The sequence below is a fragment of the Alexandromys fortis genome, unplaced genomic scaffold (assembly GCF_014885135.2).
Source record: "Alexandromys fortis isolate MF-2015 unplaced genomic scaffold, M_Fortis_MF-2015_v1.1 scaffold_36, whole genome shotgun sequence".
Taxonomy (NCBI): domain Eukaryota; kingdom Metazoa; phylum Chordata; class Mammalia; order Rodentia; family Cricetidae; genus Alexandromys; species Alexandromys fortis.
Window position 1 is genome coordinate 6,502,667 of NW_026067915.1, and position 22,768 is coordinate 6,525,434.

The 22,768-nt window shown below is 44.6% G+C and overlaps 2 protein-coding genes across 2 annotated transcripts in view; one reads left to right on the plus strand and one right to left on the minus strand.

Moving 5' to 3' along the window:
• The window catches only part of Pik3r4 (phosphoinositide-3-kinase regulatory subunit 4), a 57,177-nt gene extending 39,346 nt beyond the window's left edge, over window positions 1-17,831 (plus strand). The window contains exons 14-20 of the mRNA XM_050139361.1: window positions 4,822-4,986; window positions 8,043-8,254; window positions 12,299-12,430; window positions 15,203-15,303; window positions 16,265-16,353; window positions 16,581-16,689; window positions 17,355-17,831. Coding sequence (XP_049995318.1) covers window positions 4,822-4,986; window positions 8,043-8,254; window positions 12,299-12,430; window positions 15,203-15,303; window positions 16,265-16,353; window positions 16,581-16,689; window positions 17,355-17,525 — 979 coding nt within the window. The 3' untranslated portion in view covers window positions 17,526-17,831. The remainder of the gene's footprint in view (window positions 1-4,821; window positions 4,987-8,042; window positions 8,255-12,298; window positions 12,431-15,202; window positions 15,304-16,264; window positions 16,354-16,580; window positions 16,690-17,354) is intronic.
• A 155-nt stretch (window positions 17,832-17,986) lies between these two features.
• Window positions 17,987-22,768, minus strand: part of Col6a6 (collagen type VI alpha 6 chain) — a 135,064-nt gene continuing 130,282 nt past the window's right edge. Inside the window, exon 37 of the mRNA XM_050139360.1 lies at window positions 17,987-20,855. Coding sequence (XP_049995317.1) covers window positions 20,660-20,855 — 196 coding nt within the window. The 3' untranslated portion in view covers window positions 17,987-20,659. The remainder of the gene's footprint in view (window positions 20,856-22,768) is intronic.

The window sequence follows — 22,768 nt, forward strand, 5'->3', positions numbered from 1 at the left end:
ACCATGTTTTGATGTGGGATGTCCTTCTGTATATGTGTTGCTTTTATTGGTTGATGAATAAATCTGTTTGGACCAATGACTTAGCAGAGCAAAAGCAGACAAGAAATCTGAACAGAGATATAGAGATAAAGTAGGTGGAATCAGGGAGATGCCACGTAGCTGCCAAAGGAGACCAACACTGGATCCTTACCAATAAGCCCCAGCCTCGTGCTGATACAACTAATAGAAATGGGATCCATTTGCCTGCAAATTTCATGATGTCAAATTTTTATGATGTTTTTAACAGCTGAGTAAATGTACCACATTTTCTTTATCAATTCTTTGGTTAAGGAAGCATCTAGGTTGTTTCCACGTTCTAGCTATTACAAATAAAGCTGCTATGAACATAGTTGAGCAAGTGTCCTTATGGTATGATTGAGTATCCTTTGGGAATATGTCCAAGAATAATATCGCTGGGTCTTGAGGTAGATTGATTTCCAGTTTTCGGAGAAACTGCCATATTGATTTCCAAAGTGACTGTATAAGTTTGCACTCCTACCAGAAGTGTAGGAATGTTCCCCTTAATCCACACCCTCTCCCACCTGAGCTGTTGCTTGTGTCCTGTGTTTTTGATCTTAGCCATTCTGATAGGTGTAAGATTGGTATCTCAGAGTTGTTTTGAATTGCATTTCCCTGATGGCTAAGGGTGATTGTCGGGGACCAGCCTTGACAAAAATACCTCCCTCCAGGGTAGAAGTGTGGGGATTTAGAAATATAGTAAAGTATATGAAGATGTGAATGAAAATAATTAAAAATAATTAAACAGAAACATATAGGATAATATCGGGAGGAAATTCCAGTGAGTACTTAAATTTGCCCATGTTTAATTTCCAACTGCTTTAAATAATCCTGACCCCAAAAGGTAGGCGTGAGACAAAAGACTGCATTAACATGATACAAGGAAATGAACAGACCAGTTGAGGGTGGGGGGGCTATATCTGTAGATATAAACAATTCATGTTTACACCCTAGACCAAACCATTCTGTAGGCAAACCACTCCCTGGGTGGCATCCAATGTTATCGCCTTAAGGGAACTGGAACTTAGTTGGCTCTGTAGACTTGTTTGAGGTAGAACACGTCTACTTTTCTGTTAGCCACACCTGCTGACTATAACCTTGAGAGAGCAGAGCTCTCTTGGTCTGGTGGGACCTTTGTTTGTGGTGGAAGCACAATAACCTTGAAGAAACTCTCTGACCTTTGGTGGGCGTAGGCTTATTTTTTGGCCTCCACAGATGATGAACATATCTTAAGTGTTTCTCAGCTGTTCGAGATTCTTCTGAGAATTCTCTGTTTAAGTCCGTACCCTATTTTTTAATTGGATTATTTGGGTTTTTTTTTTTTTGTGTGTGTGTGTGTCTAGTGTCTTGATTGTTTTTTAATGTATTTTAGAGATCAGCCTTCTGTTAGACGTGCAGTTAGTGAAGATCTTTTCCCACCTGAAGGCTGCTGTTTTGTCTTATTGACGGTATCCTTTGCCTTACAGAAGCTTCTCAGTTTCATGAGGTCCCACTTATTTATTGTTGATCTTAGTGTCTGTGCTACTGGTGTTCAGGAAATTATCTCCTGTGCTAATGAGTTCAAGGCTGTTCCCCACTTTCTTCAATCAGGTTCAGTTTATCTGGATTTATGTTAAGGTCTTTGATTCACTTGGACTTGAGTTTTGTGCAGGGTGTTAGATACAGGTCCATTTGCATTCTTCTACATGCAGACATCCAGTTGTACCAGCACCATTTGTTGAAGATGCTTTCTTTTCTCCATTGTATAGATTTTTTTTAAACCAACCTTTTATTGTAGAAATTTCAAACCTCCAAGCAAGTTGTTTTTATCCTCAGCAATACTCACCCTTGGTTTATAACACAGTGTATTAATATACTTCATGACAATAGTTGACCAGAAAGAGAGAGGAATATAGTATTTAAACAGAGTTTTGTGTGTTTAAATTAAGTTGCTATTATTTAGTTTTTAAAAAGATGTTAATTGTATTAGTAACTTCTTAAAAGCTTAGAAACTTGTAGTAAAACTCAAAACCAAGGAAATTAAAATGCTATTGAAAAATATTTAATAAAAAAGACAGCAGTGGAGGAAACCCAGTTAAAACCAGGAAGAAGTAGAAAAATGTCAGATATACACCATCCTGATTAGTAACCATGGTGACTAATGAGGAGGTGAAAGAGGCAGAAAGGAGGACACAGTTGGTACCAGCTTTATGCTATATGGAAAAAGACATCTAAATTCAAAGGCATGAATGGACCAGAAAGATAAACCACACACCCCAGTGAATGGTGAGGAAGATAAATCCTCAGAGAAGCCACTCCTAGGACACAGACATTCTACAGGGTGAAAGCTCAGCCCATCAGGAAGCATGGCAGTTACAAACTCAGCCCATGAGGAAGCATGCCAGTTACGAACACAGGCACCTAACAGCATAGGTGAAGCAAAAAGTGAGAGTTTAACCACAAGAGCAGGCAACTTTAACACCCCATTTTCAGTGTGGATAGAAACAGAGGCCTTGAACAGCGCTGCCCCGTGATCACATCTGACAGAGAGGGAAAGCGCTCTACCACACAGGAATATAATTTTTTTCTGAGGTGTATGTGGGGTGTTTTCCAGACTTAACTGTGGGTTAGTTCATAAAAGAAGTGTTGATAAATGTAAAAGTACTGAAGTGGATAAGGTTATTTTTCAGCTATAGTGGAGTAAAATCGGGTTTGACGATATAGAGGAATTTGAGAAATTCACTTATATATGGAGATGAAGCTACATATGGCTGATGGCGGTTCAGAGAAGTCCTTTGAGTTAATGAAGATGAAGACACAGCGGACCAGAAGATGGGGCATGACTAAAGAAGAGTTGAGGAAATGTATACCTGTAAATATTAATTTATATTTCAAAAAAATGTCAAATTGGCAATTTAGCTGTAACAGATTAACAAAAGGAGAGCCGGTGCAGTCCAAAGGAAGTGGAGGAAGAAGACTAGCAAGGAAAGATGAAATAGAGACTAGAAAAGCATAATAAAAGTAAAAGCAGAAAATGTTCTTTGTAAAGATCAGCAAAACTGAACAATTTTTAGGAGAGTAGGCATTTTGTCTTAAAGAAATGAAAACAGACTCATTACTCAATCAGAATTTTAGCTGAGGGATATTATGGTCGGAAGTAAAAAGACTACTGTAAATAAGTATGTGCCAAAAAATAGGATGAAATGGGCAAATTCAGAGAAAGCCACAGCTGCTTAAAGTGACTGAAGAAGAAATAGAACACACAAACAACATAAAACTAAGAGATTCTGTTAGAGAAAGTCTCCTCACAAAGAAAGGCCCAGGCCGAGGGCTTCCTGGTGACCTCTGCTCAACATTTAAAGAATTACAGTCTATTTTTCAGAAGGGCTCCTGAGAAATAAGGGAACACTTCTGAACCCAGCCTGTGACACTGTAGTCAGGGTCCATCACCTGGAACTTAGTAACTTGTGCCACAGTCAGTCAGCACCCTGTAGACTGACTAGTGGGAAGGGTTATATACCCTGACAAGGACAGCTTGTCCCGGGTGGTGGTGGTGGGGGGGGGGGGGCAAGGCTAGTTCGGTGTACAGAAATGAGCATGCAGCATAGGAGGAGAGTAAAGAGTAGAAACCAGTGTCCCTGCAGACCCTGGGAATGCATTTGACAAAGTCCACCCTTTGGTAGTTAAAACCAACTTGGTGAATTAGTAACAGAGAAATAATCACAGCCACCGCCATAAACTACAGTCGACACTGGACTTACTGTGAAGCATTACTGTGCAGGCATTCTAAATGAGGAGCAAGAGAAGAATGTGTTTTTGCCAGTTCCACTGAGCATTGCGCTGGAGGGTCTAGCCAGGGTATTTAGATAATGAATACACGCGTGTGCACACGCATATATACCTGCACACATTTTTATGTAACATGTTTACAAATGAGAAAAAGATGTAAAATTACTTTTGTTAGTGATCGGCATGATCTAGTATATGAGAAAGAACAAATGAAAAGAGAGAATGCAAGATCTTTACACAAAGATCAATCTCATTTTCCCACACTAGCAGTAAATAGACCACTCTAAATGTACTCTGTAGTACAGTAAAGCTGTTAGTAAGGAAAGTGAGTCAGAGAGGAATGACAGAAATAACAAGTCATCTGGTGTTGTTTAAAAGTGTTAAGTGCTTACAGACTCTGGGGAGTGACCGCTTAGGTGGTGCTGATGGTGGGTAGCGTCCTGTTGTCTGACACTCAGAAACCCTGCCAGCAAGCAAGGAAGGATGGGGCAGCTTGAGCAAGCAAGGATGGGGCAGTTTGAGAGGCCAGCGTGTGTTGAGGCTGATACTGTATGAAGTCCACATGTGTGAGCGGTTTAGTGGACCTCTGCTCCCATCCTGTTAGGTCAGGTACCTTGTGGCTGAGGAACCCAGGTACAGATCATGACAGAGGTCATACAGGTACCTGCTGACAGAATTTCGCTTCTGAAGTCAGAGCTTTCCCGACTATGACATCTGTGTTCAGGGCTGAGAAGAGCTGAAGAATATGGGGGTTAAAGTGTTGCACAAGTTGGAGAACTGGTGTTGTGGAAGTTGGGGGGCCGGGGCAGTCTCTGTAATAGTACAGAGTGCTTGAAGAGGGACGGTGAAGAAAAGGAGGTTTGTGCATTGATCTCCTAGAAATGGTGAGGATGAAATGGACCTCAGGGTAATAACTTTGTTAATAACTGTGTGAACTAATGTTAGCCATAATCCCTGTGGCTGTTTCAGAAATGGTCTTCTGTTTCTTTCACTCAGGTCTATTCTTACGTACAGCCGAATTGGAGGGCGAGTCAAGACACTGACATTTTGCCAAGGTTCCCACTACTTGGCCATAGCATCTGATAATGGTGCCATCCAGCTCCTTGGAATTGAGTCTTCTAAGTTACCCAAGTCTCCTAAAATCCACCCTCTCCAAAGCAGGTACCGTCTGCTGTCTCTTTAACCTTGCATGTGTGTGTACTGTGTGGTAGCTTCCACCTCCCAGCCTGCAGTTTGGTGTGGATCAACTGGCGTCCTCTGCTGTAGAATCCGTGTGAGCCCTGCAGTGCAGGGAACTGCTCCTGACCCCGAATACCCGGATGTGTTTGGCTTTGGCATCTTAATTTCTGCACTTTGTCAGAAGTGCACAGACAGGGGCAGCCTGGACTCCATCATCTTAGTCTGGAATCTTCCTAAATGACACAGGGTAGAAAGATTGTCCAACTCCCAGAGCGTAATGAGTGTTCATCATTTTCATTAAGAAAACTCAGGTTCTGTTGCTTGACACATACCTGAATTTGATAATATTTTTAGACAAAGATTTGTTTATCACTCTAAAATAAAAAGTTGATTGGTTTTTGTTTACAAATTTCATTTCTTTGTAAATTAATAGTTAAAGATTAAACGTAAAAGAAGGGAACAACAACCTTCCCCCCCATTATTGTTATGCACTAAAGATTCTGGATATAAATAGATACATTGTGTTCTCTCTCTATTTAAAAAAAAAATATGTGTGTGGGTGCATGGGTCCCACAGGGAATTTGTAAATCAGAGGTCAGCTTTGAGACGTCAGTTCTTTACTATGGGTTCTGGAAATCAGACTCAGGTTGTCAGGCTTGGGTGACAAGTGTTTTTACCCACTGAGCCATCTTGACAGTCCTACATTGTGGTCTCTGAGAATCTAGTCTACTGGGAGATAAAGGCAAGTTCACAGACAGTGGGAGCGCAGTGTGGTAATGTCCCCCTGGAAGGCATGTACCAAGTTGCAATGGACAACGACTGAGGAGAAGGCTCAGTTGGTGCAGCCCTTGCCTTGCAAGCATGAGGGGGACCTGAGTTCAGGCCTCTAGAACCCAAATAAAGGTGGTACATGCCTGTAACCTTAGTACAGCGAGATGGAGGGAGACAGGAGGATCCCTGGAGGCTTGCTGGCCAGCTAGCCTGCCTGTGTACCAAAGTTCCAGGCCAGAGAGACCCTGTCTCAAATAAAATGTGGAGGGTGCCTGAGCACTAACACCTGAGGTTATCTTGTGACCCGTGAGTGTGCACTGTGTTCTCACATGCTCACACACATACGCATGACCAAGTGCATGCACACGTGCACACAGGCAGTGAAAGGGGCTGCCAGAGGCCAGTGAGTCTGAAAGCAGGGTGGTTGAGAAGAGCTGGGAGGAGGGAGTGCGCCCCACGGAAAAGGCAGAACAAGACTTTAATTTAGGAAAATGCTGCTTTGAGGTCCTTGTGTAGCTTAAGGTAGAAAGGAATGTCTGTTGGGGACATATTTGTTGGTTTGTTTTGCTTTGCTTTTGCATTTATAAAAAGGGTGTATTTTCAGCACAATCACTAAATATTTTTGAGTGGCTTTAGCCAGGACATATTGATGGTTCTAACAGCAAATAGCTGCCGGTTTTCCTTAAAATTGTCTCAGCAGAGAACGACTGTTTGTTCTCACTGTTCATTTACACTACTGGCAGAGTGTCCTGTGTGAGGATTGTGCCCCTGGGGCGCAGACGGACAGGAAAGAGGACACACTCTGCACGGTCCTCTCAGCAGACACTTTGCTCGTTACACTGACTTGGTCAGGACACCTTGCTCGATGGTTTAGATTTTACCGTGCCTCACTGTAGTGTGCTCCAAAGTAACCTGGCCATCATAAGTTACTCGTTTGTTAACTGTGACCATGGCCTGGAGAGATGGCTTGGCAGTTCAGTACAGAGGATCCAAGTTCAGTTCCCAGCACGCATGTCAAGACGCTCATAACTGCCTGTACCTCCACTTTCCGGGGATCTGATGGCCTTATTTGGCATGCGCACACAGAATTAAAAAATATGATGGAACAAACCATTAACAACTTACTTAATGTTTTGATATTTTAAAAATCAATATAGTCAGAAATAGAATATCTATAAATGTTTGTCTAAGAAAAGGTCAGCAAACTGTAGCCTATATTATGTTCAGAAAGTAAGAATGATTTTTGGCATTTTTAAGAATAAAGAATATGCAGCAGAGGTACATATAACTCAATATTAAAATAAGTTACTAGCTAATTTTTTAAAATCATGTCCCTTTTTATCTTCCCCGTATTTCCTCCCTCCTCTTCCTTATTTGTGATACTGGGACCAAACACAAGTGCTCGGCTGCTGAGTTGTGCCCTCAGCCATGTGGCATTCTTTTTAGGTTTAGAAGAACCTCCGCTTCACACAGACAAACAAAAAACCCAAAAACCAGTCTGGCATAGCCATGAAATAGAATAGAACTCTGCAATATGAAGAAGTGAGTTATTAGGTCAAGGCATCAGCATTGACGAATCTGAAATAACTTTTTCTAATTAATATGTCAGATTCAAAAGACTATCTGTCCCATGTTTCCAATTATATGACATTCTGGGAAGGAACAAAATTGGCCTTTGCCATAAGTTGAGAGGATGGATGGAGTTAGATTACAGCCAGGCTGCGCAGGGTACTTTAGAGGGTGCCAGACGGTTCTGTGTGGTTATGCGGGGGAGGTTGTATGTATTACAGATCTATGTATCTGTAATAGTCTTTGTATTTCACACAAGGAGCTAATTTTATTACTGTTAAAACAAGGTTGGTTTCTTAGTTTTGATATTCAGGTTATATAAGATGGCAATATGAGGAGAAACTGAGGAAAAATGTTCAGAAGTTTTTCACACTCTTCTGAGTCTGAAATTTTTAAAAAATATTCATCTATACTTGTCTCGTTGAGGTCACATAATTTTTATTTTATTTTTATTCTTTTTAGACAGGGTGTCAGCTCTGGCTGTCCTGGACCTTGATTCCATCGGTCAGGTCAACCCCAGACTCATACTTTTCCTGCCCCTTCTGCCTCTCAAGCCCTGGGATTAAAGGCTGCACCACTCCAACTGCCCAGTTTTTCTTTTTCCCCATGGATAGGCTGTTGGTTTATCTCCAGTGGAAAGCCGTGCTCCATTTTCAGTGACTGGAAAAGCCTGTGTATGTACCTCTGTGTTTCTGCAGGGTTCTGGATCAGAAGGAAGATGGATGTGTGGTGGACATGCAGCACTTCAACTCTGGAGCCCAGTCTGTCCTTGCCTATGCCACTGTGAATGGCTCTCTGGTTGGCTGGGACCTTAGGTCTTCAAGCAATGCATGGACTTTGAAGCATGACTTAAAGTCGGGTCTCATCACTTCCTTCGCTGTGGACATCCACCAGTGCTGGCTCTGCATAGGTAAGCCAGCAGCTGTGCTGGGACGTCACCAACACCTACAAGCAGCATCCTGTGAAAGTCAGCTTCTCCTGTTGCTTTACTGGTGATTTTTCCATCCCCGTTGTTTTCATAACTACTATGTTTTATAATGTGTTACAGTTTATTTTTCCATCAGGAGACTTGTATGAGGCTGGACGTGTAGCTCAGCGAGAGTGCTTGCCTGGTATGCCTAAGGCCCTGGCCATTTTCTCTATCACCACACATGGAGTAGGAGAAAGAGTATGGTTTGCAGGGTATGGTAGCACGGCCTTGCAGTCATGGTGGTTGAGTAGAGTATGGACCCTTGGGGTCACGGTGCTTGGCCCGTAAAGGCAGGAGGATCAGGAGTTCAGGTTACCGCAGCTACACAGTGAGTTCAAGGCCAGCTTGGGTTAGGTGAGACTGTCGTCGTGGGAAAGGGTGAAGTCAGCATCCTGAAACAGGAGCTTCTCATTCTCAGCCAGCGTTTGTCTTGTGCTCGCAGCAGGTAAGAGCCGCTGGACTTCTCTGGGCTGTTGGAGAAGCTCCAATTTAAGGAGGGCAGCATTTGAGATTGAGCCAACACTTGAAATTCCTGTGACCTCAAGCAAGCTACTTAACTCTGAGTCGTCGCATCTTCATCTTCTAATGGGACTAATTCCTTCAAAGGCTGCTTTGAAGATGTAGTGAGTGGCAGCATCCATCGCAGGGCCCAGGAAAAGCAGAGCAGTGGGTTTCTGTTTGTCATCTTCCACTCCCTTTCCCCTCGACTGAAGATGCATGCTATCTTTCATCTATATTTTGTTTTTGAAGTGTTTCTAAGTTCGGAAAATCATACACTCTAGTGTGACCCTTACCACAAACAGAATACACATGACTTCTAAAAATTGCCTTTAACCAGTTTTTAAAATTATTTGAAAACTATATTGTTTAGTCTTTGATAATTTCATACATGTGTACATTGTATTTTGAACATATTCACTTCTCACCTCTCCCTGTGCACTCCCACACCCCCTCACAATGTTCTGTTCCTTTAAAAGAAAGAAATACTGAGTCTAATGTGCTTTGCCCATATGCCTGGGTAGAGAGCACGCACCGGATCACCGGTAACCCGAGGCAGCATGCTTCAGTCACACCGCCTCTCCTTCTGCTAGCCCGTCCACTGCTGCCATCTTCTCTGTTGGTAGGGATCATGAGCCCCTCCTTTCCATGCTAGACTGTGGACTGGCCTCTCTTGTGTAGACATCCGCAGCTATGTGAGTTCATGACACTGTGCTACCCAGGACCTCCATGACTGCTTCCGGTCTTCTCTACCTGTTGCTTCTGTGGGGGGCTGTGTAGGGCAGCTCCAACTGAACACTTCTGAGAGTGTGTGAGTTATCCTCCCCATCCTTCCTTTGCTTTACCTTCCATTTGTCCCTCTTTTCCCTGTCTTCCCTCTCTTAAGATTCTAGCTTCCTGGATTCAAAAGTGCTCCAAGTGTAGCACAGTTCTAAGGATCTGATGCTTGGCTCTGTATGAGTGAGAACATGTGATATTGTCTTTCTGGATCTTTATTACATAAGTGTGATGTTTCTAGTCCCATCTATTTACCCTAAAATTTCCTAATTTCAGTGTTCTTTATAGCTGAATAAAATTTCATTGAGTATAGGTACCACATTTTCATTATCCATTCAACAGTCCATGGACATCTGAGCTGTTCCGTTTCCTAACTATTGGGAATAGAGCAGTAATGAACATGGATTAGCAGATGTCTCTCCAGGATGGTACAGAGTCCTTTGGGTGTTTGCCCAAGATCAGTATAACTGAATCACACGGTAGATCTGTTTCTAGCCTTTTCAGGAAGCTTCACACTGACTTCCAGAGAGGCTGTGCCTGTTTGTACTCCCAGCAGCCCTGAGTAAGGGCTCCCCGCTTCTCCCACTCCCTCACCAGCCCTGAGTAAGGGCATCCTGCTTCTCCCACACCCTCACCAGCCCTGAGAAAGGGCTCCCCGCTTCTCCCACACCCTCACCAGCCCTGAGCGAGGCTCCTTTCTCCCTCACCTTCACCAGCCCCGAGCGAGGCTCCCTTCTCCCACGCCCTCACCAGTATCTGTTGTCCTTTTCTTTAACCAATGTAAAACCCCTCTTCCATTTTCTGTCCCCACTGTTTCTTGCCCTTTTCAGAATGTCACAGGATGTCATGTGGTGTGTGTGTTATCTCTTTTTATCAAACATAAACTCTGTAAGGCTCCTCCATTGTTTTCATGTATGAGGAGTTTTAAGTTATTTTTCATTTTATTTATGAACAGTTGAGTGCTGACCACCTATACTCCAATTGGATGACTAAATTGTTTCTAGTTTGGGGCTTTTTTTGAGTAAATTTGCAAGTAGGTTTTCATAAAAAACTTTAATTCTGTTTTAAAAACTTTAATCCATGAATGGGATTGCTGATTTAAAAAAAAATTAAATTTCTAGTTTTAATTGCAGTAAAGCTACTGTGTATCTAGGGGATACAATGTGATATTTCAACACATGTTTATATTGATAAATGATTAAATCAGGTAGTTAGGAAGGAAATCTGTCACCACATATTTTGTGATAAAATTATTTAAAACCTTCAGTAATTGGAAAATACTATGCATTGCCATTAATTATAGTGACAGTTCTGTATGTCACTAATTATGACAATTCTGTATGCCTCTAATCACCTTATATGGCTTGGCCTTTGCACTGTTTCTCACCACCTTCTTCCCCCTTTCCTCTGTTTTCAAGAGTCACATTTCTCCCGTGGTGTGGTGTGGGTTTCTTTTGTATTTGAGACAGGGTCCTAATGTAACTAGGCTGGTTGATGATCCCTAAGAATGACCTTGAACTTCTGATCTTCCTGCCTCTAACTCCCAAGTGCTGGGCAACACAATGTCTGACTCGTGTGGTACTGGGCATGGAGCCAGGACTTCGTATGCTAGGCAAGCACTCTGCCAGTTGACACGTGTCCCCAGGCCCCTCCCTTGCAGACTGCTTTGAATATGCTCCTTGAAAGTACCGTGTTTTCGTCTCTCTCATACCCAGAGAAGTTAAAGTGTCTGAGCCTGAGTTTAGGTTCTGGATTCCTTAGCTTGCACTCTCCTTATTACCTACCCTTTCCTGTATTCATTTTATGTAACTCTGGAAGATGGTACCATCGAGAGCAGTGCAGAAGATAAGAGTGCATAGCTAGCCAGTTTCCGGAGGAAAGCGGTGTCACAGGTGTCCCGAGCAGCTCTAGGAGGCACTGATGCCACCTCTGGCTGTTTCCATCATTGTCATGGAGTGTGGCAGAGAGCCATGGCGGGACCCACTGTCCTTCTGTCCATCTCTCTTGTGGAATTGGAGACTGCCAAGTTCAGCTTCGTCTTCTCTATGGCCTCTGGTTCTGTGTGTGCCTTGGCAGTTAATAACAGCGCCAGTATTTAATGAATTATTCATTTTGAGTTTACATTCATTAGACTGCACTGTAATTGCATTATGATAAGTGCTTTATGGCTGTTATTTGATAACCATGGCTGCTATTTGAAACTGGAGAAACAACTTCATGGGGCAAAGCTTTCTCTCTTCCCTTCTTGGCAGTACTGGGAGTTGATTCCAGGGCCTTATGCACACTAGGCAGGCACTGCCCTGCTGAGCTATAGCCACAATCCTGTTTTCACCAAGTTGCTCAGGCTGGTCTTGAACTTTCTCTGTAGCTCGGGCAGGCCTCGGCCTCCAGAGTAGCTGAGATAGTAGGCCTGTGATACCAGGCCTGGCAACAAAGCCTTTATCTCAGTGACCAGAGCAGTTCTAAAACGCCTTATCCAGACTTGGGTATGGTCGTGCATGCCTTTAATCCTGGTACTAGGGAGGTAGAAACCGGCTTATCTCTTTGAAGCCAGCTTCAAAATACATAGCAAGTTCTAGGCCAGCCAGCAAGACATAGATCAAAAATCTAAAAATATATTCATCCAAAGGCAACACATTTGCCGTTGTTGTAAATGTGGTGTTGTGTGCTTTGCTTAGATTTTAATGGTTTGTGCCTTTTAAACTTGAGGCACGAGTAGCGGTACCATGGCGTGTTGGGACATGAGATTCCAGTTGCCGATTTCCAGCCACTGCCATCCCTCCAGAGCTCGCATCCGCCGCCTCTCCATGCACCCCTTGTACCAGTCCTGGGTAATTGCAGGTAAGGTGCAGGGCTCACGCTCGGACTGGGAAATTACATTGTGTGTTGTTGCTGAGACTCTTGCTCTTAGAGTTTTTAGTTCACATATGAACCAAGTGCTTGATTCTTTTCATATGAAAGCTGCCCACCATTATTTTTAAGTCAGAACTGATGCCGTCAACCGTTACCACTATTCTCCTTTCTTCCACCATCTCTCATCTTAATTTTTAATTTATTTTATATCCACTCCTCAGAAAAGGTAAGGCCTCCCATGGGGAGTCAACAAAGCCTGGCATATCAAGTTGAGGCAGGACCAAGCTCCTACTTCCTACATCAAGGTTAAGCCAGGCATCCCGCCATAGGAAATGGGTTCCAAAAAGCCTGTCTCTGCCTCCCAAGTGCTGGGGTTAAAGGCATGTGCCACCTCCTGGCTCTTGAGCTGTCTTTTTAATGTGTATGGATGTGTTGCCTGCATGCCTGTTATGCACCGCCCTTGGAGGCTGGAAAAAGATGTCATATCACCAGGGACTGGAGGTAGGTTGTAAGTCTAGGAATCAAACCTGGGTCTCTGGAAAAGCAGCCAGTGCTCTTAATTGTAGAGCCATTTCTCCAGCCTCGCTTAGATATATCTTTGAAATTAATTTTCCTTATCTGTAAGGAATGCTTGAAAACACCCTGTAAGAATTGAGGTGAAGCCAGGAAGTGACAGCGCATGGCTTTAATCCCAGCACCTGGGAGGCAGAAGCAGGTGGAGCTCAGTCTATTAGAGCTAGTTCCAGGACAGCTAGGGCTATTCAACAGAGAAACCCTTCTCAAAACACAAAACAAAAAGAATTGAGGTGAAATCAGTCGAGGCAGCACACCTGTGCTTGACAGGTACAGCTCCTGGTAGTTTAAGGTTTCTCGTCTGTTCTCTTATATACACGGTCCACACTCTGGAGTAACCATGGGGAAAGGAGAACGCCAGCTAGCACAGCTATTCCCTGGGCACTGTGACATGAGCTGCTCCGTTCTGCCTCCTTGCCCTTTGCTCAGGTCATAGCAATGGATAAACAGACAAATACACCAAGAAACAGCCAAACTCTACCATGGTTCAAATGCTTTATGTGGGCTTTTCCATCCAGTTGTAACAAGGTGGGCTTCTTTCTAAAGGCTCCTGTACACAGGTGTGGATAGAGAGGCCGGAGGTGCTGTGGGGATCTGGTTATTGGAGTTTACAAAGATGTTGACTAGAAAGGCCACCTTAAGAGGAACAGTGATTTACTTATGTGGGTGGGGAGGAGAGGAGAGCATGAGCATGCTCCCACACACCCGAGCACCACATGTGGAGGTCAGGGAAAAATTTCTAGTCCCTTCCCTCCTGCTTGTCTTCGAGGCAGGCTCCCTCCTGTTGCTGAGTTCCATTCTCTAGACTAGCTGCCTTACATGCTTCCAGGCCAGTCTCCTGTCTCCACCTGCCATCTGGCCTCCAGAATGCTGGGATTACAGATGTGCACCACTGCTTCTGGGGCTTTACTTGGATTTAGGGATCAAACATGGGCCATAAAGCTGTGTAGCAAGCACTTTGACCCTCTGAGCCATCTCCCCACCAGGCCGACCCATCTTTGTCCTCTGCCGCTGGTCTCCTCTCAGTGCTCATCACACTTGCTGAATTAACACAGACAATGATTTGAAGTTAGAAGTCTGAGCTGTGAGCGTTCTGTGGGCGGAGTCAGTGTACTGTCAGGCCACATTGGAGGCTGTGGAGACTCCACTGCTTGCTCTTCCTATGTGGTTTGGCTAATGTCCCCTCTTCAGAGCGGAAACAAAGCACTAATAGACTAATTAGTGTTGATCATGAGTCTGCTTCCCTCTTACAGACATGCTTACAATTGTAGTTAGGGCCCACTGAATAATTCACCCCTTTCAAGCCTTGGTTACATCTTTGAAATCACTTTGTCATTTAAGGCAACATTTACAGGTTCTCTGGAGTAGGACCTGAAGCTATTTGGTAGCCTTTTTCTCTTAAGATTGCTACAGATCAAGCTTATCTAGAACCATATGGTACAGGAGCCTAGTGTGTGATTCATACAGGCCAGACCTCAGAGAGTGCAGTGCACACTCACCTGTGCTTTCTCCCGTCATCCCCTTGGTTTGCTCTAGCCTCACTGATTGGTCCATTCTCTCCTGCTTCTTTAGTATCCCCACAAGAGTGGAAGCTTCCTGCAATAGCAGATTCTCTGCTTTGTTTGCCATCTTCCCCTCAGTGACCAGGACAGGATGAATTCTGGTATATTGTCACTCCCTCCAGCACAGTACCTAAGGGACAGATTGTCCGTCTGGCCCATAGCTTCTACTTTCCTAGCCGCATCTATCCCTGTCACACAGGTCCTTTAGTTAGATCAAAACACCGTGAACTTTTGCCTACTTGGTTCATCTGCCTGAAATGGGCCACCTGCTGTTCCATCTGTCCAGCCTTTCTGGGCCTGGGTAGGGCGTTTTGCCTCAGTCCACGAGACAGGCTGTTTCCATGTGTCTTTTCTTTTTCCTTTCTCTGTTTATACTGTAGATTCTTGAGGGAAAATCTATGTCATTTGCCTTTCCACTCCGTAGTCTCCTCACGGTCTGGCTGGAATGCAATACATATTTACTGTTAGCGTCAAGACCAGTTTTCTCACCCATCCAGTCTGAGGAGCTGTGCTGTGATTTTAGGATTTTTGCAGGATGGGAACAAGTGGTAATAGGTGCATCCTGCATTGCATTTGGTGCCCGGATGTGAAAGAAGAGCTAACAGTTCTTGTCTTTGTCTCTCAGCTGTTCAGGGCAACAATGAAGTCTCCATGTGGGACATGGAGACCGGTGACAGGAGACTGACGCTCTGGGCCAGCAGTGCGCCGCCACTGTCTGAATTACAGGTTTGTCACCAGTGTTTACTGCACCTCCATCCTAAGCATCTTTGGGCATTTTAGCCAGCATGCTCTTATCTAATTTGTGTTTTTAATAACACGAACTACCATGTGACCATTGTGCCTGTTTTCTCATTCTTTTAGCTTGCTGGGCCTACTCCATTGGATGTTTGGGACTCCACACTGGAGCTCCTATAGATACAGATCAAGCAAAGCCTATTTACTGGAGAATGCAGAGGGTCCCCTGGCTTAGGGTTTCTCTCTACGTGGTGGTGTAAAAGGAATATGCATTCACTAGTATAAGCTTTGAATTTTGATCTTTTCCCAGTCTAGTGGCCTGTGCTCTGGTCCTCTTGTGATGCTGAGTGTGGCAGTGAGCTGTAGCTCCTGGTCAGGTGAACAGCCAGTTTTCTAGATTAGAAACAGCACTGGGCTAGATCCCCAACACAGATTGAGCATCTGTACCTTGTAGGAGTGGTTCTTGGGATAGATTTGGCTATTGGTCTTATTGCCAGGAGTGTCTTGACAACCTAGCTAAGCGTAGGAAAGGTTTGATTCCCCGCTTACTTAGGTCTCTTGGAAAGTGTTCTGAAGTTACCATCTGACAGGGTCTGAGTGTGTAGCCCAGGCTGGCCTGGAGCTGGTGATTCTGACTCTTCCTCCCAGAGCACTGGAACTACTGGTGCACACCACCGTGCTCGGCCTGGGGGTCTTTTGGGAGTGGACATTGGGGATTGGATACAGAGCCTTGCACTGCTGTGTGAATGTTCTACCCTGAGCTACGCCTGCAGCTAGTTAGGGCCTGCAGTTCCCCCCGGAGAGAAGGATGAGAGACCATTTACACAGGTCACATGTCTTGAGGTATGAGCTGCCTGTACAGCTATTGACAGTTAATTCTGCTAAAGACGACTTTGTCATTTATGGAATATGCTGATGTCTTTTATTTGACCTCATGTTTCTTCCTTTCAAGCCTTCCCCTCATAGCGTCCATGGCATCTACTGCAGTCCTGCAGATGGAAATCCTATCCTGTTGACAGCTGGCTCAGACATGAAAATAAGGTGCTGTGTCTCAAAGACTGCTTCAGGTTTAAACATGAAAGGATGCTTCGGTTTATAAAAGAGGTCCTCGGTGTTGGTTGTGTGATGTTAAACTCATCAGGACCTTGCCAGACAGCTATTGATGCCATGCTACTGATTCTAGCAAAATCTTTTCCTGATACATTGTTTTTGTGTAAGCCAATAATATTAACTGCAGCTCTTACCCCCGTTTATTTCCTCTCCCCTAGGTTCTGGGACTTGGTTTCCCCAGAAAGGTCCTATATTGTAGCTGGAAGCGCGAGTCCTCCGTCTGTGTCCTACTACAAGAAGATAATAGAAGGCACAGAAGTCGTCCAGGTATGGGACTTGGTTTCCTCTAACACTGTGGGCCCAGGATTGATAATTGAAGGTTTTTTTTGAACAATGGGCCAGGAGCCAGGGTCTGGCCATGCAGCTGTTCTTGCCTCTCAGTCCTCAGTGATGGGGTTGTACATGTACATGAACACCATCATACCTCACTCACTTTCTCAAGTTTAAAGATGAATTTTATCACGGTATAAAAAGGACCAGGAAATACATTAAGAAATACTGCTTTCCTTTTACGAGCGAGGTGGTAACAGGTTACTAGGAAGGTTAGCTTTTGTCCTAGATTACATAGTTAATTAACAGAAAATTGAGACCCCAGCATGGCCATTGACTCCCCCCCCCCTCCAAAAGCACGTGTTACTGACCTAGAGAATATGGGATATGCTGGCCAGAGTAGGCATTCCATAAGATTGTTTAAAAACGCCAGAATATCAAGTATATATCTCTATTCCTTCCATGTTAATGTGCACACAGACTTTGCTGACCCATTTATACAATCTAATGATTGGGGACCTCAAAGGTCACTTTGGACTTTTTCTCTCTGCTGCATGACGACTTTAAACAGGTGTTAACCTCCTAGCCACAGGAGTACGTCAGGATGTAGATGCGCACAGGTTTAACTTCAAGCCTTTGTTTTGACTTCGGATTTCTAACAGGAAATTCAGAATAAGCAGAAGGTAGGACCAAGTGATGACACCCCTCGAAGGGGCCCAGAGTCTCTTCCCGTGGGACATCATGACATCATCACAGATATTGCCACCTTCCAGACAACTCAGGGCTTCATCGTGACTGCTTCTAGAGACGGGATTGTGAAGGTGTGGAAATAATCCTGCGGACTTGTAGAAAATGTTGTAAAAATTATAAATGTACCATACATAATTCAAGAAAAGGATTTCTGGAGAACATGGTTTTTGAAGTGTCTTTGGACTACTGTTTCATGGCTAAACAAATCTCAGCCACAGTGGGTAAGGCTGACAGGGCACACTTATTCATGTGCATCTCTGAAGAGTTGGCCAGATAAATGGAACAGGTGAGGAATGTAAAAAATGAAGATGAATATGATGTCAGTTTATTTTGTATGGAAAATGATTGTAAGCTATTATATAAACATACTTTTGTTATTATAAATGCTATTCAAACTGCAAGTAAATCTATTCAAGCATCCTGAGAATTGGGGTGTGTTGGGGCAACATTACAGTAGTAAACAGAAGCAGGGATGAACTATGACGGAGGCTGTTGCTCCTCTCCTACAAGTGTAGTGGACAGCGGCCCTGAGTTGAGTTCCTGTGCATCAGCTCGAGAGCAGTGTGGCCCTGCCTGACCATCATTGTTCTAGGCTCTACCAAAATCCCATCAGCTTGTGTTTTCCAATAGAAATTACTTAATGCACAAAAAAGAGAATGCTCCAGTTAAAAACATGTCAAACTTTCTAAGGTCCATAGCTGCTTTTCCAGTCAGATAGAACTTTGGAAGACAACCCAATTCTCTTCACCTTAAAAAGGGCTTATGGTGTTGAGAATATTCTAATTTGAAATTAGTTTGAGGATAAATGCAGCTGAGTAGATAAATACCATGCACATTTTCATAACCCTCTTGTTCTATGCAGACCCGGTTGGTTCCTGACAGTTGGCATGTCCCGTTTCTGGATGGCTTAGACTGCAGAGGTGTGAGGAGATGCCAGTCATTCAGAAGGTCAAAGTTGGCAGTGTTGGCTCTGACTGGAGTTGTAGACTTTGGGGGCTTGGCATGGTCACTGCTCAGTTGTACATCTTGTGTGCTAAGACCAGAGAGTCGTAGGGGGTGCGCGGGGGTTTGATATATAAGTGTCCCATGGCGAATGGGCCTCAGGCATGAAGCTGTTGGATAACGGAGTGTTGGGCAGAGACCTGGCCTCATCCTCCATTTACTCCTCATTGCTCCCACACATGTCCTACAAGTCACCCTCTTTGAAAGAAGTATTTTCCTGAATTGGGTCTGACACGAGGTCTCGCGCTAATGGGCGACAGACCCACTGCCGTCAGTTACAGGTATTTTGAAGCCAAGTGCACCAGTGATGCTGACTGTTTCCCGATTTAAGTTCAGCCTTACTACATTTAGTCAACTTAGTTTTTTCCCATTTCTACTTTTTGGAGACAGAAGTCATAAATCTAGGGATTTGAGGTCTTGAAAGTTTTAATTTGTCTGTACATGTGGTGCCCTGGGAGTCCAGATGAGGGCGTCTGATCTCCTGGAGCAAGAGTTACAGGCAGCTGTGAGCCTGGAGGGCTGGGAACTCAACTCCTGCTTTTGGAAGGAGCAGCCTCTTAACTGCCAACCCATCTCTAATGCCATGGGCTGACTTTTCAAAAAAATGAATGATTTGCAGCAGCCTTCAAACCTTTAATCTGCTAAGGATTAAAAATATGGCCCAAAATGCTAAAATAATTTTAATCACCAAGTAATTTTTTAAATATACTGTTACTTACCAACACAGAAAAAATAGACATTTTCAAAGTATCTCCTCAACCAAAGTTACTTAGAAAAGCCCTCTTAAATATTGCTCAGCAATTTCCCGTGATGACACAGAATCTTCCTGAGCCTCGAAGCACCTTTAAGATACATGAAGCCGACGTGCACCTGAGTACAGACTGGCTGTCACTCCATGGCCTCGTGCTCCTCAGAAGGTTCTGGAACTGAACGCATGCAGTTGCCTGGGAGTGGTGGCACAAAGGTTCTAAAGGAAAAAATACTGCCCATGTTCGTGCTTCCAGATTCCCTGAACAGAGGTACCGAAAGAAAATCTGAACACACTCTGCTGGCCTCTGGTGTCAGCAACTACTTCCCACACACAGCTTCTTTTCTGAAGACCAACATTCCGCCTGGCGGCGCCATCACTGCCAGCTGGAGAGCCAGCTGTGAACCGAGGTGAGGTTTGAACAGTGAACATAGTGCCGCTTTGATGTTTAGTTGTTGAAATAGCCTCATCCTAAGAATAAAGGAATGGGTGGGGATGGGAGACAAAGCCATGATGGAATACTTGAGAGGCTGGACTCTAAGACGTCCTGCTGACTTACTCTAGCCTCTGGTGTTTGATCAGGTTTCAGGGGTTTTCTTACTCCCCAAGCTCAGTGCCATTTAAGTGTCGTTCCGAGCTCTGCCAGTCCCGCTTGGTGCTGCTCACTGTGGCTCAAATGCTTGCTACCCAGTGGGTAAAGCAACTCAGAGCCCAAATCATGGCACTGGTGTTGTCACTCTTCCTGTCTGGGGAACAAATGGACTGGTAAAGGTTAATAAATGACCTTAGCGAGAGCCACTGAGACAGCTTGCCAGGAAGTCCCGAACAGAACGCGGAGCCCAGGAGCGTGACTTGGGTTCCCGGAGAACCGGTGAGTTTCTCAGAGTTTAGGAAGAGCGAGAGCTGGAGAGCCACTCTCTGCTTCCTACCAGACCAGGCCAGCCAGTCTGCCAAGACAATGCTGAAATGGAAGTCAGGAAGGTGAGATTTCCAAAACCAGGACATACAAACAGCATCAGTTTCTTGGGTGAATGTTTCAGAACTCCACGACATTAAATGTCTGATAAAACAGATGAACGTTAAAGGGGCAGCTCGGAAAAGAGCAGAGGGTTGCAATTTAAAGTTTACATGCATACATTGCTAAAATATCAACTTCAAAGTTAGGTCTCCATTCAACATTTCAAAACACATCTTTCAATCTTCCATCTCCTAATGGTAATAGTTCCAACTATCATTCTCAGAGTGCTGGGATTGTCTGTCAGGAGTCGTCAAGTAAACCTACAAGATTCACCTTAATACCGTGAGTGTGGGGGTCGAGGTACCTGATCGTCTCCAGCCACGGGCTTGTTCTTCCTCTGGAGCAGCCATCCAGAGGCTGGTGTACAGCCGGTTAAGCACCTCAGAGTTCAGGAGTGGGTTTGGTTCAGAGTCAGACCATGGCTAAATCCTCACGGCTGTTCGATCACTTCATTTGCCATGTGCAAACGTAGCTTTGGTCACCCCTTTCCCGTGTTTAAAGGTATAGAATCTGCTTCTGGAAAGACTTGAAATAGCATCTCGGCCCCGTCTCAGTGCACTTGAAAGGCGTTTTTTATCTTGAAAGAGCTTTGCTGCCTCCGATGCGTGCTCTTTGAGGATAGCTCTCTGTGGTTCTGAGACATAGCTGCACAGCAGAAGAAAAGAGTGTGAGGAAGCCCTCCCAGACCCCCATTTCCCTTTCTTCCTCACTGCACTCCCTCCAGGGTAGCTTGTAGAAGTCTCTAAAGTAGAGGTTTACATTGGTCTACCGTAGTGCTTCTCAACCTACCCAATGCTGCAACCCTTTAATACAGTTCCTCCTGCTGTGGTGACCCCCTCCCCAGCCAATTTCATTGCCACTGCATAACTGTAATTTTGGTATTATGAATCGTAATGTAAATATTTGATATATAGGATATCTGATATGTGACCCCAAGGGGGTCACAACCCACAGGTTGAGAACCACTGGCCTATCAGAAACTAACAAACTTAACGTCTTAAAGTATGCAAAAGTGTAATTCCAGTGTCAGAATTTCTCCTTCGTGGAACACATTCCATTCCGGATTTCCACGTGGTTGGTCTTGCTAATTACTGACACTTTGGTTCAGACAGTGCCTCACCTATTTCCCAGTTCCTCTCGCCCTCCCCACCTCTCAGTAGACACTTTTATCTTCCTCATAACTCTTAGCATGGTCAGAGTCTTCCACGGCTTGTACCTGCAGTCCACACTTCTACTACCCAGGGTAAGTTTCAGGGGACAGTGCCACCTCCCAAAGTCATCCTCAGTGTTTGTCTAGTGTCGGGCTGCGTGGATGCCACTCTCCCTCCCACCTGTCCACCATCTGCCCTGCAGAAGGCAGGTAGGTGTGTTATGGACGACACAGATCACAGAACTGTTTGGCGGGTGCATATCAAGTCCTGGGGTTAGGAGTACCCCCAACAACAAGCAGCTGTCCTCAAGTCTTGATGCCATGGTTCTCATTTAGGTACAAAGAGAATGAAGTATAAAGAGGTGACAGTGGCAGAGCCGCAGCTGTACCCCACCATCTCTAAGTCTAAGGTCAGGGTGAACGTGCACTGAATTAGACTTTTACTTAAGGCATTATTGCAAATTCAAAATTCTTGGAATTGTGGTCAGGAAAAGTCAAGATCAGAACTGTGGGATCCATTCTGGTCTGCTTGACGGCCACCCTGCTAGCTGTGAGATGCACCCAGCCTCTCAAACACCATTGTGCAGAGAACGAGCTCAGCAGGAAATCCGGGGAAGATGTGGATTTTCCGTGTCTCGGGTGCGTGCACACCCTGCCCTCTGCCCACCTCACACGGCTTCCTTTTCTTTCATCTAGAAAGAGTGAGGTGGCAGAAACAAGACCATGCCACCCATAGACTAGCTCTGCCTAAGCTTCTGATGCGGCTCACGGCTTCCCTCAGTCCTTCCCACCTGTGCTTCCAGGGACAAAGTTGACCGAGCGTCCAGGCGTAGGAACAGCAGCCATGGCTCAGCAGCTCCTCACACCTGCCCATTTCCACACTAAATATTACAAATTGGATTTTCCCAAGTAACAATTATGTATATGCATAGAACATGATTATTGATCATGGAAGAGGAATTCTTTTTTTAAATATCTCTGAAGAGGAGGATAGTTGGAGACAGGTGCTGTGAAGGGGGATGGGAAAATGGGGGTGGATTTTTAACTGGGGGTATGTGATAATACGAGGGGGGAGGAAGGTGAGAGAGGAGGAAGGTGAGAGAAAAAAAAGTTTGTTTCCAAGCACCCGCGTAGGGCAGCTCACCTGTCTTACTCCAGCTTCAACACCTTTGGCCTCTGAGGGCACCCACACTCATGTGCACATACTCACCACTGGCTATGCATACATATATTTAAAAATCTTTTTTTTAAAAAAATCATTAGCTTGGGAATACTTTTAAGCCGGACCCTGGTACCTTTTTCTCTAAAGGGTCAAACACATTAAAAAGCCTTTGTCTTGTTGTTGATGGATTTGTATGTGTGTCCCCTGCGTGTATATGTGCACCCATGGATACACTTGTGGATTTAT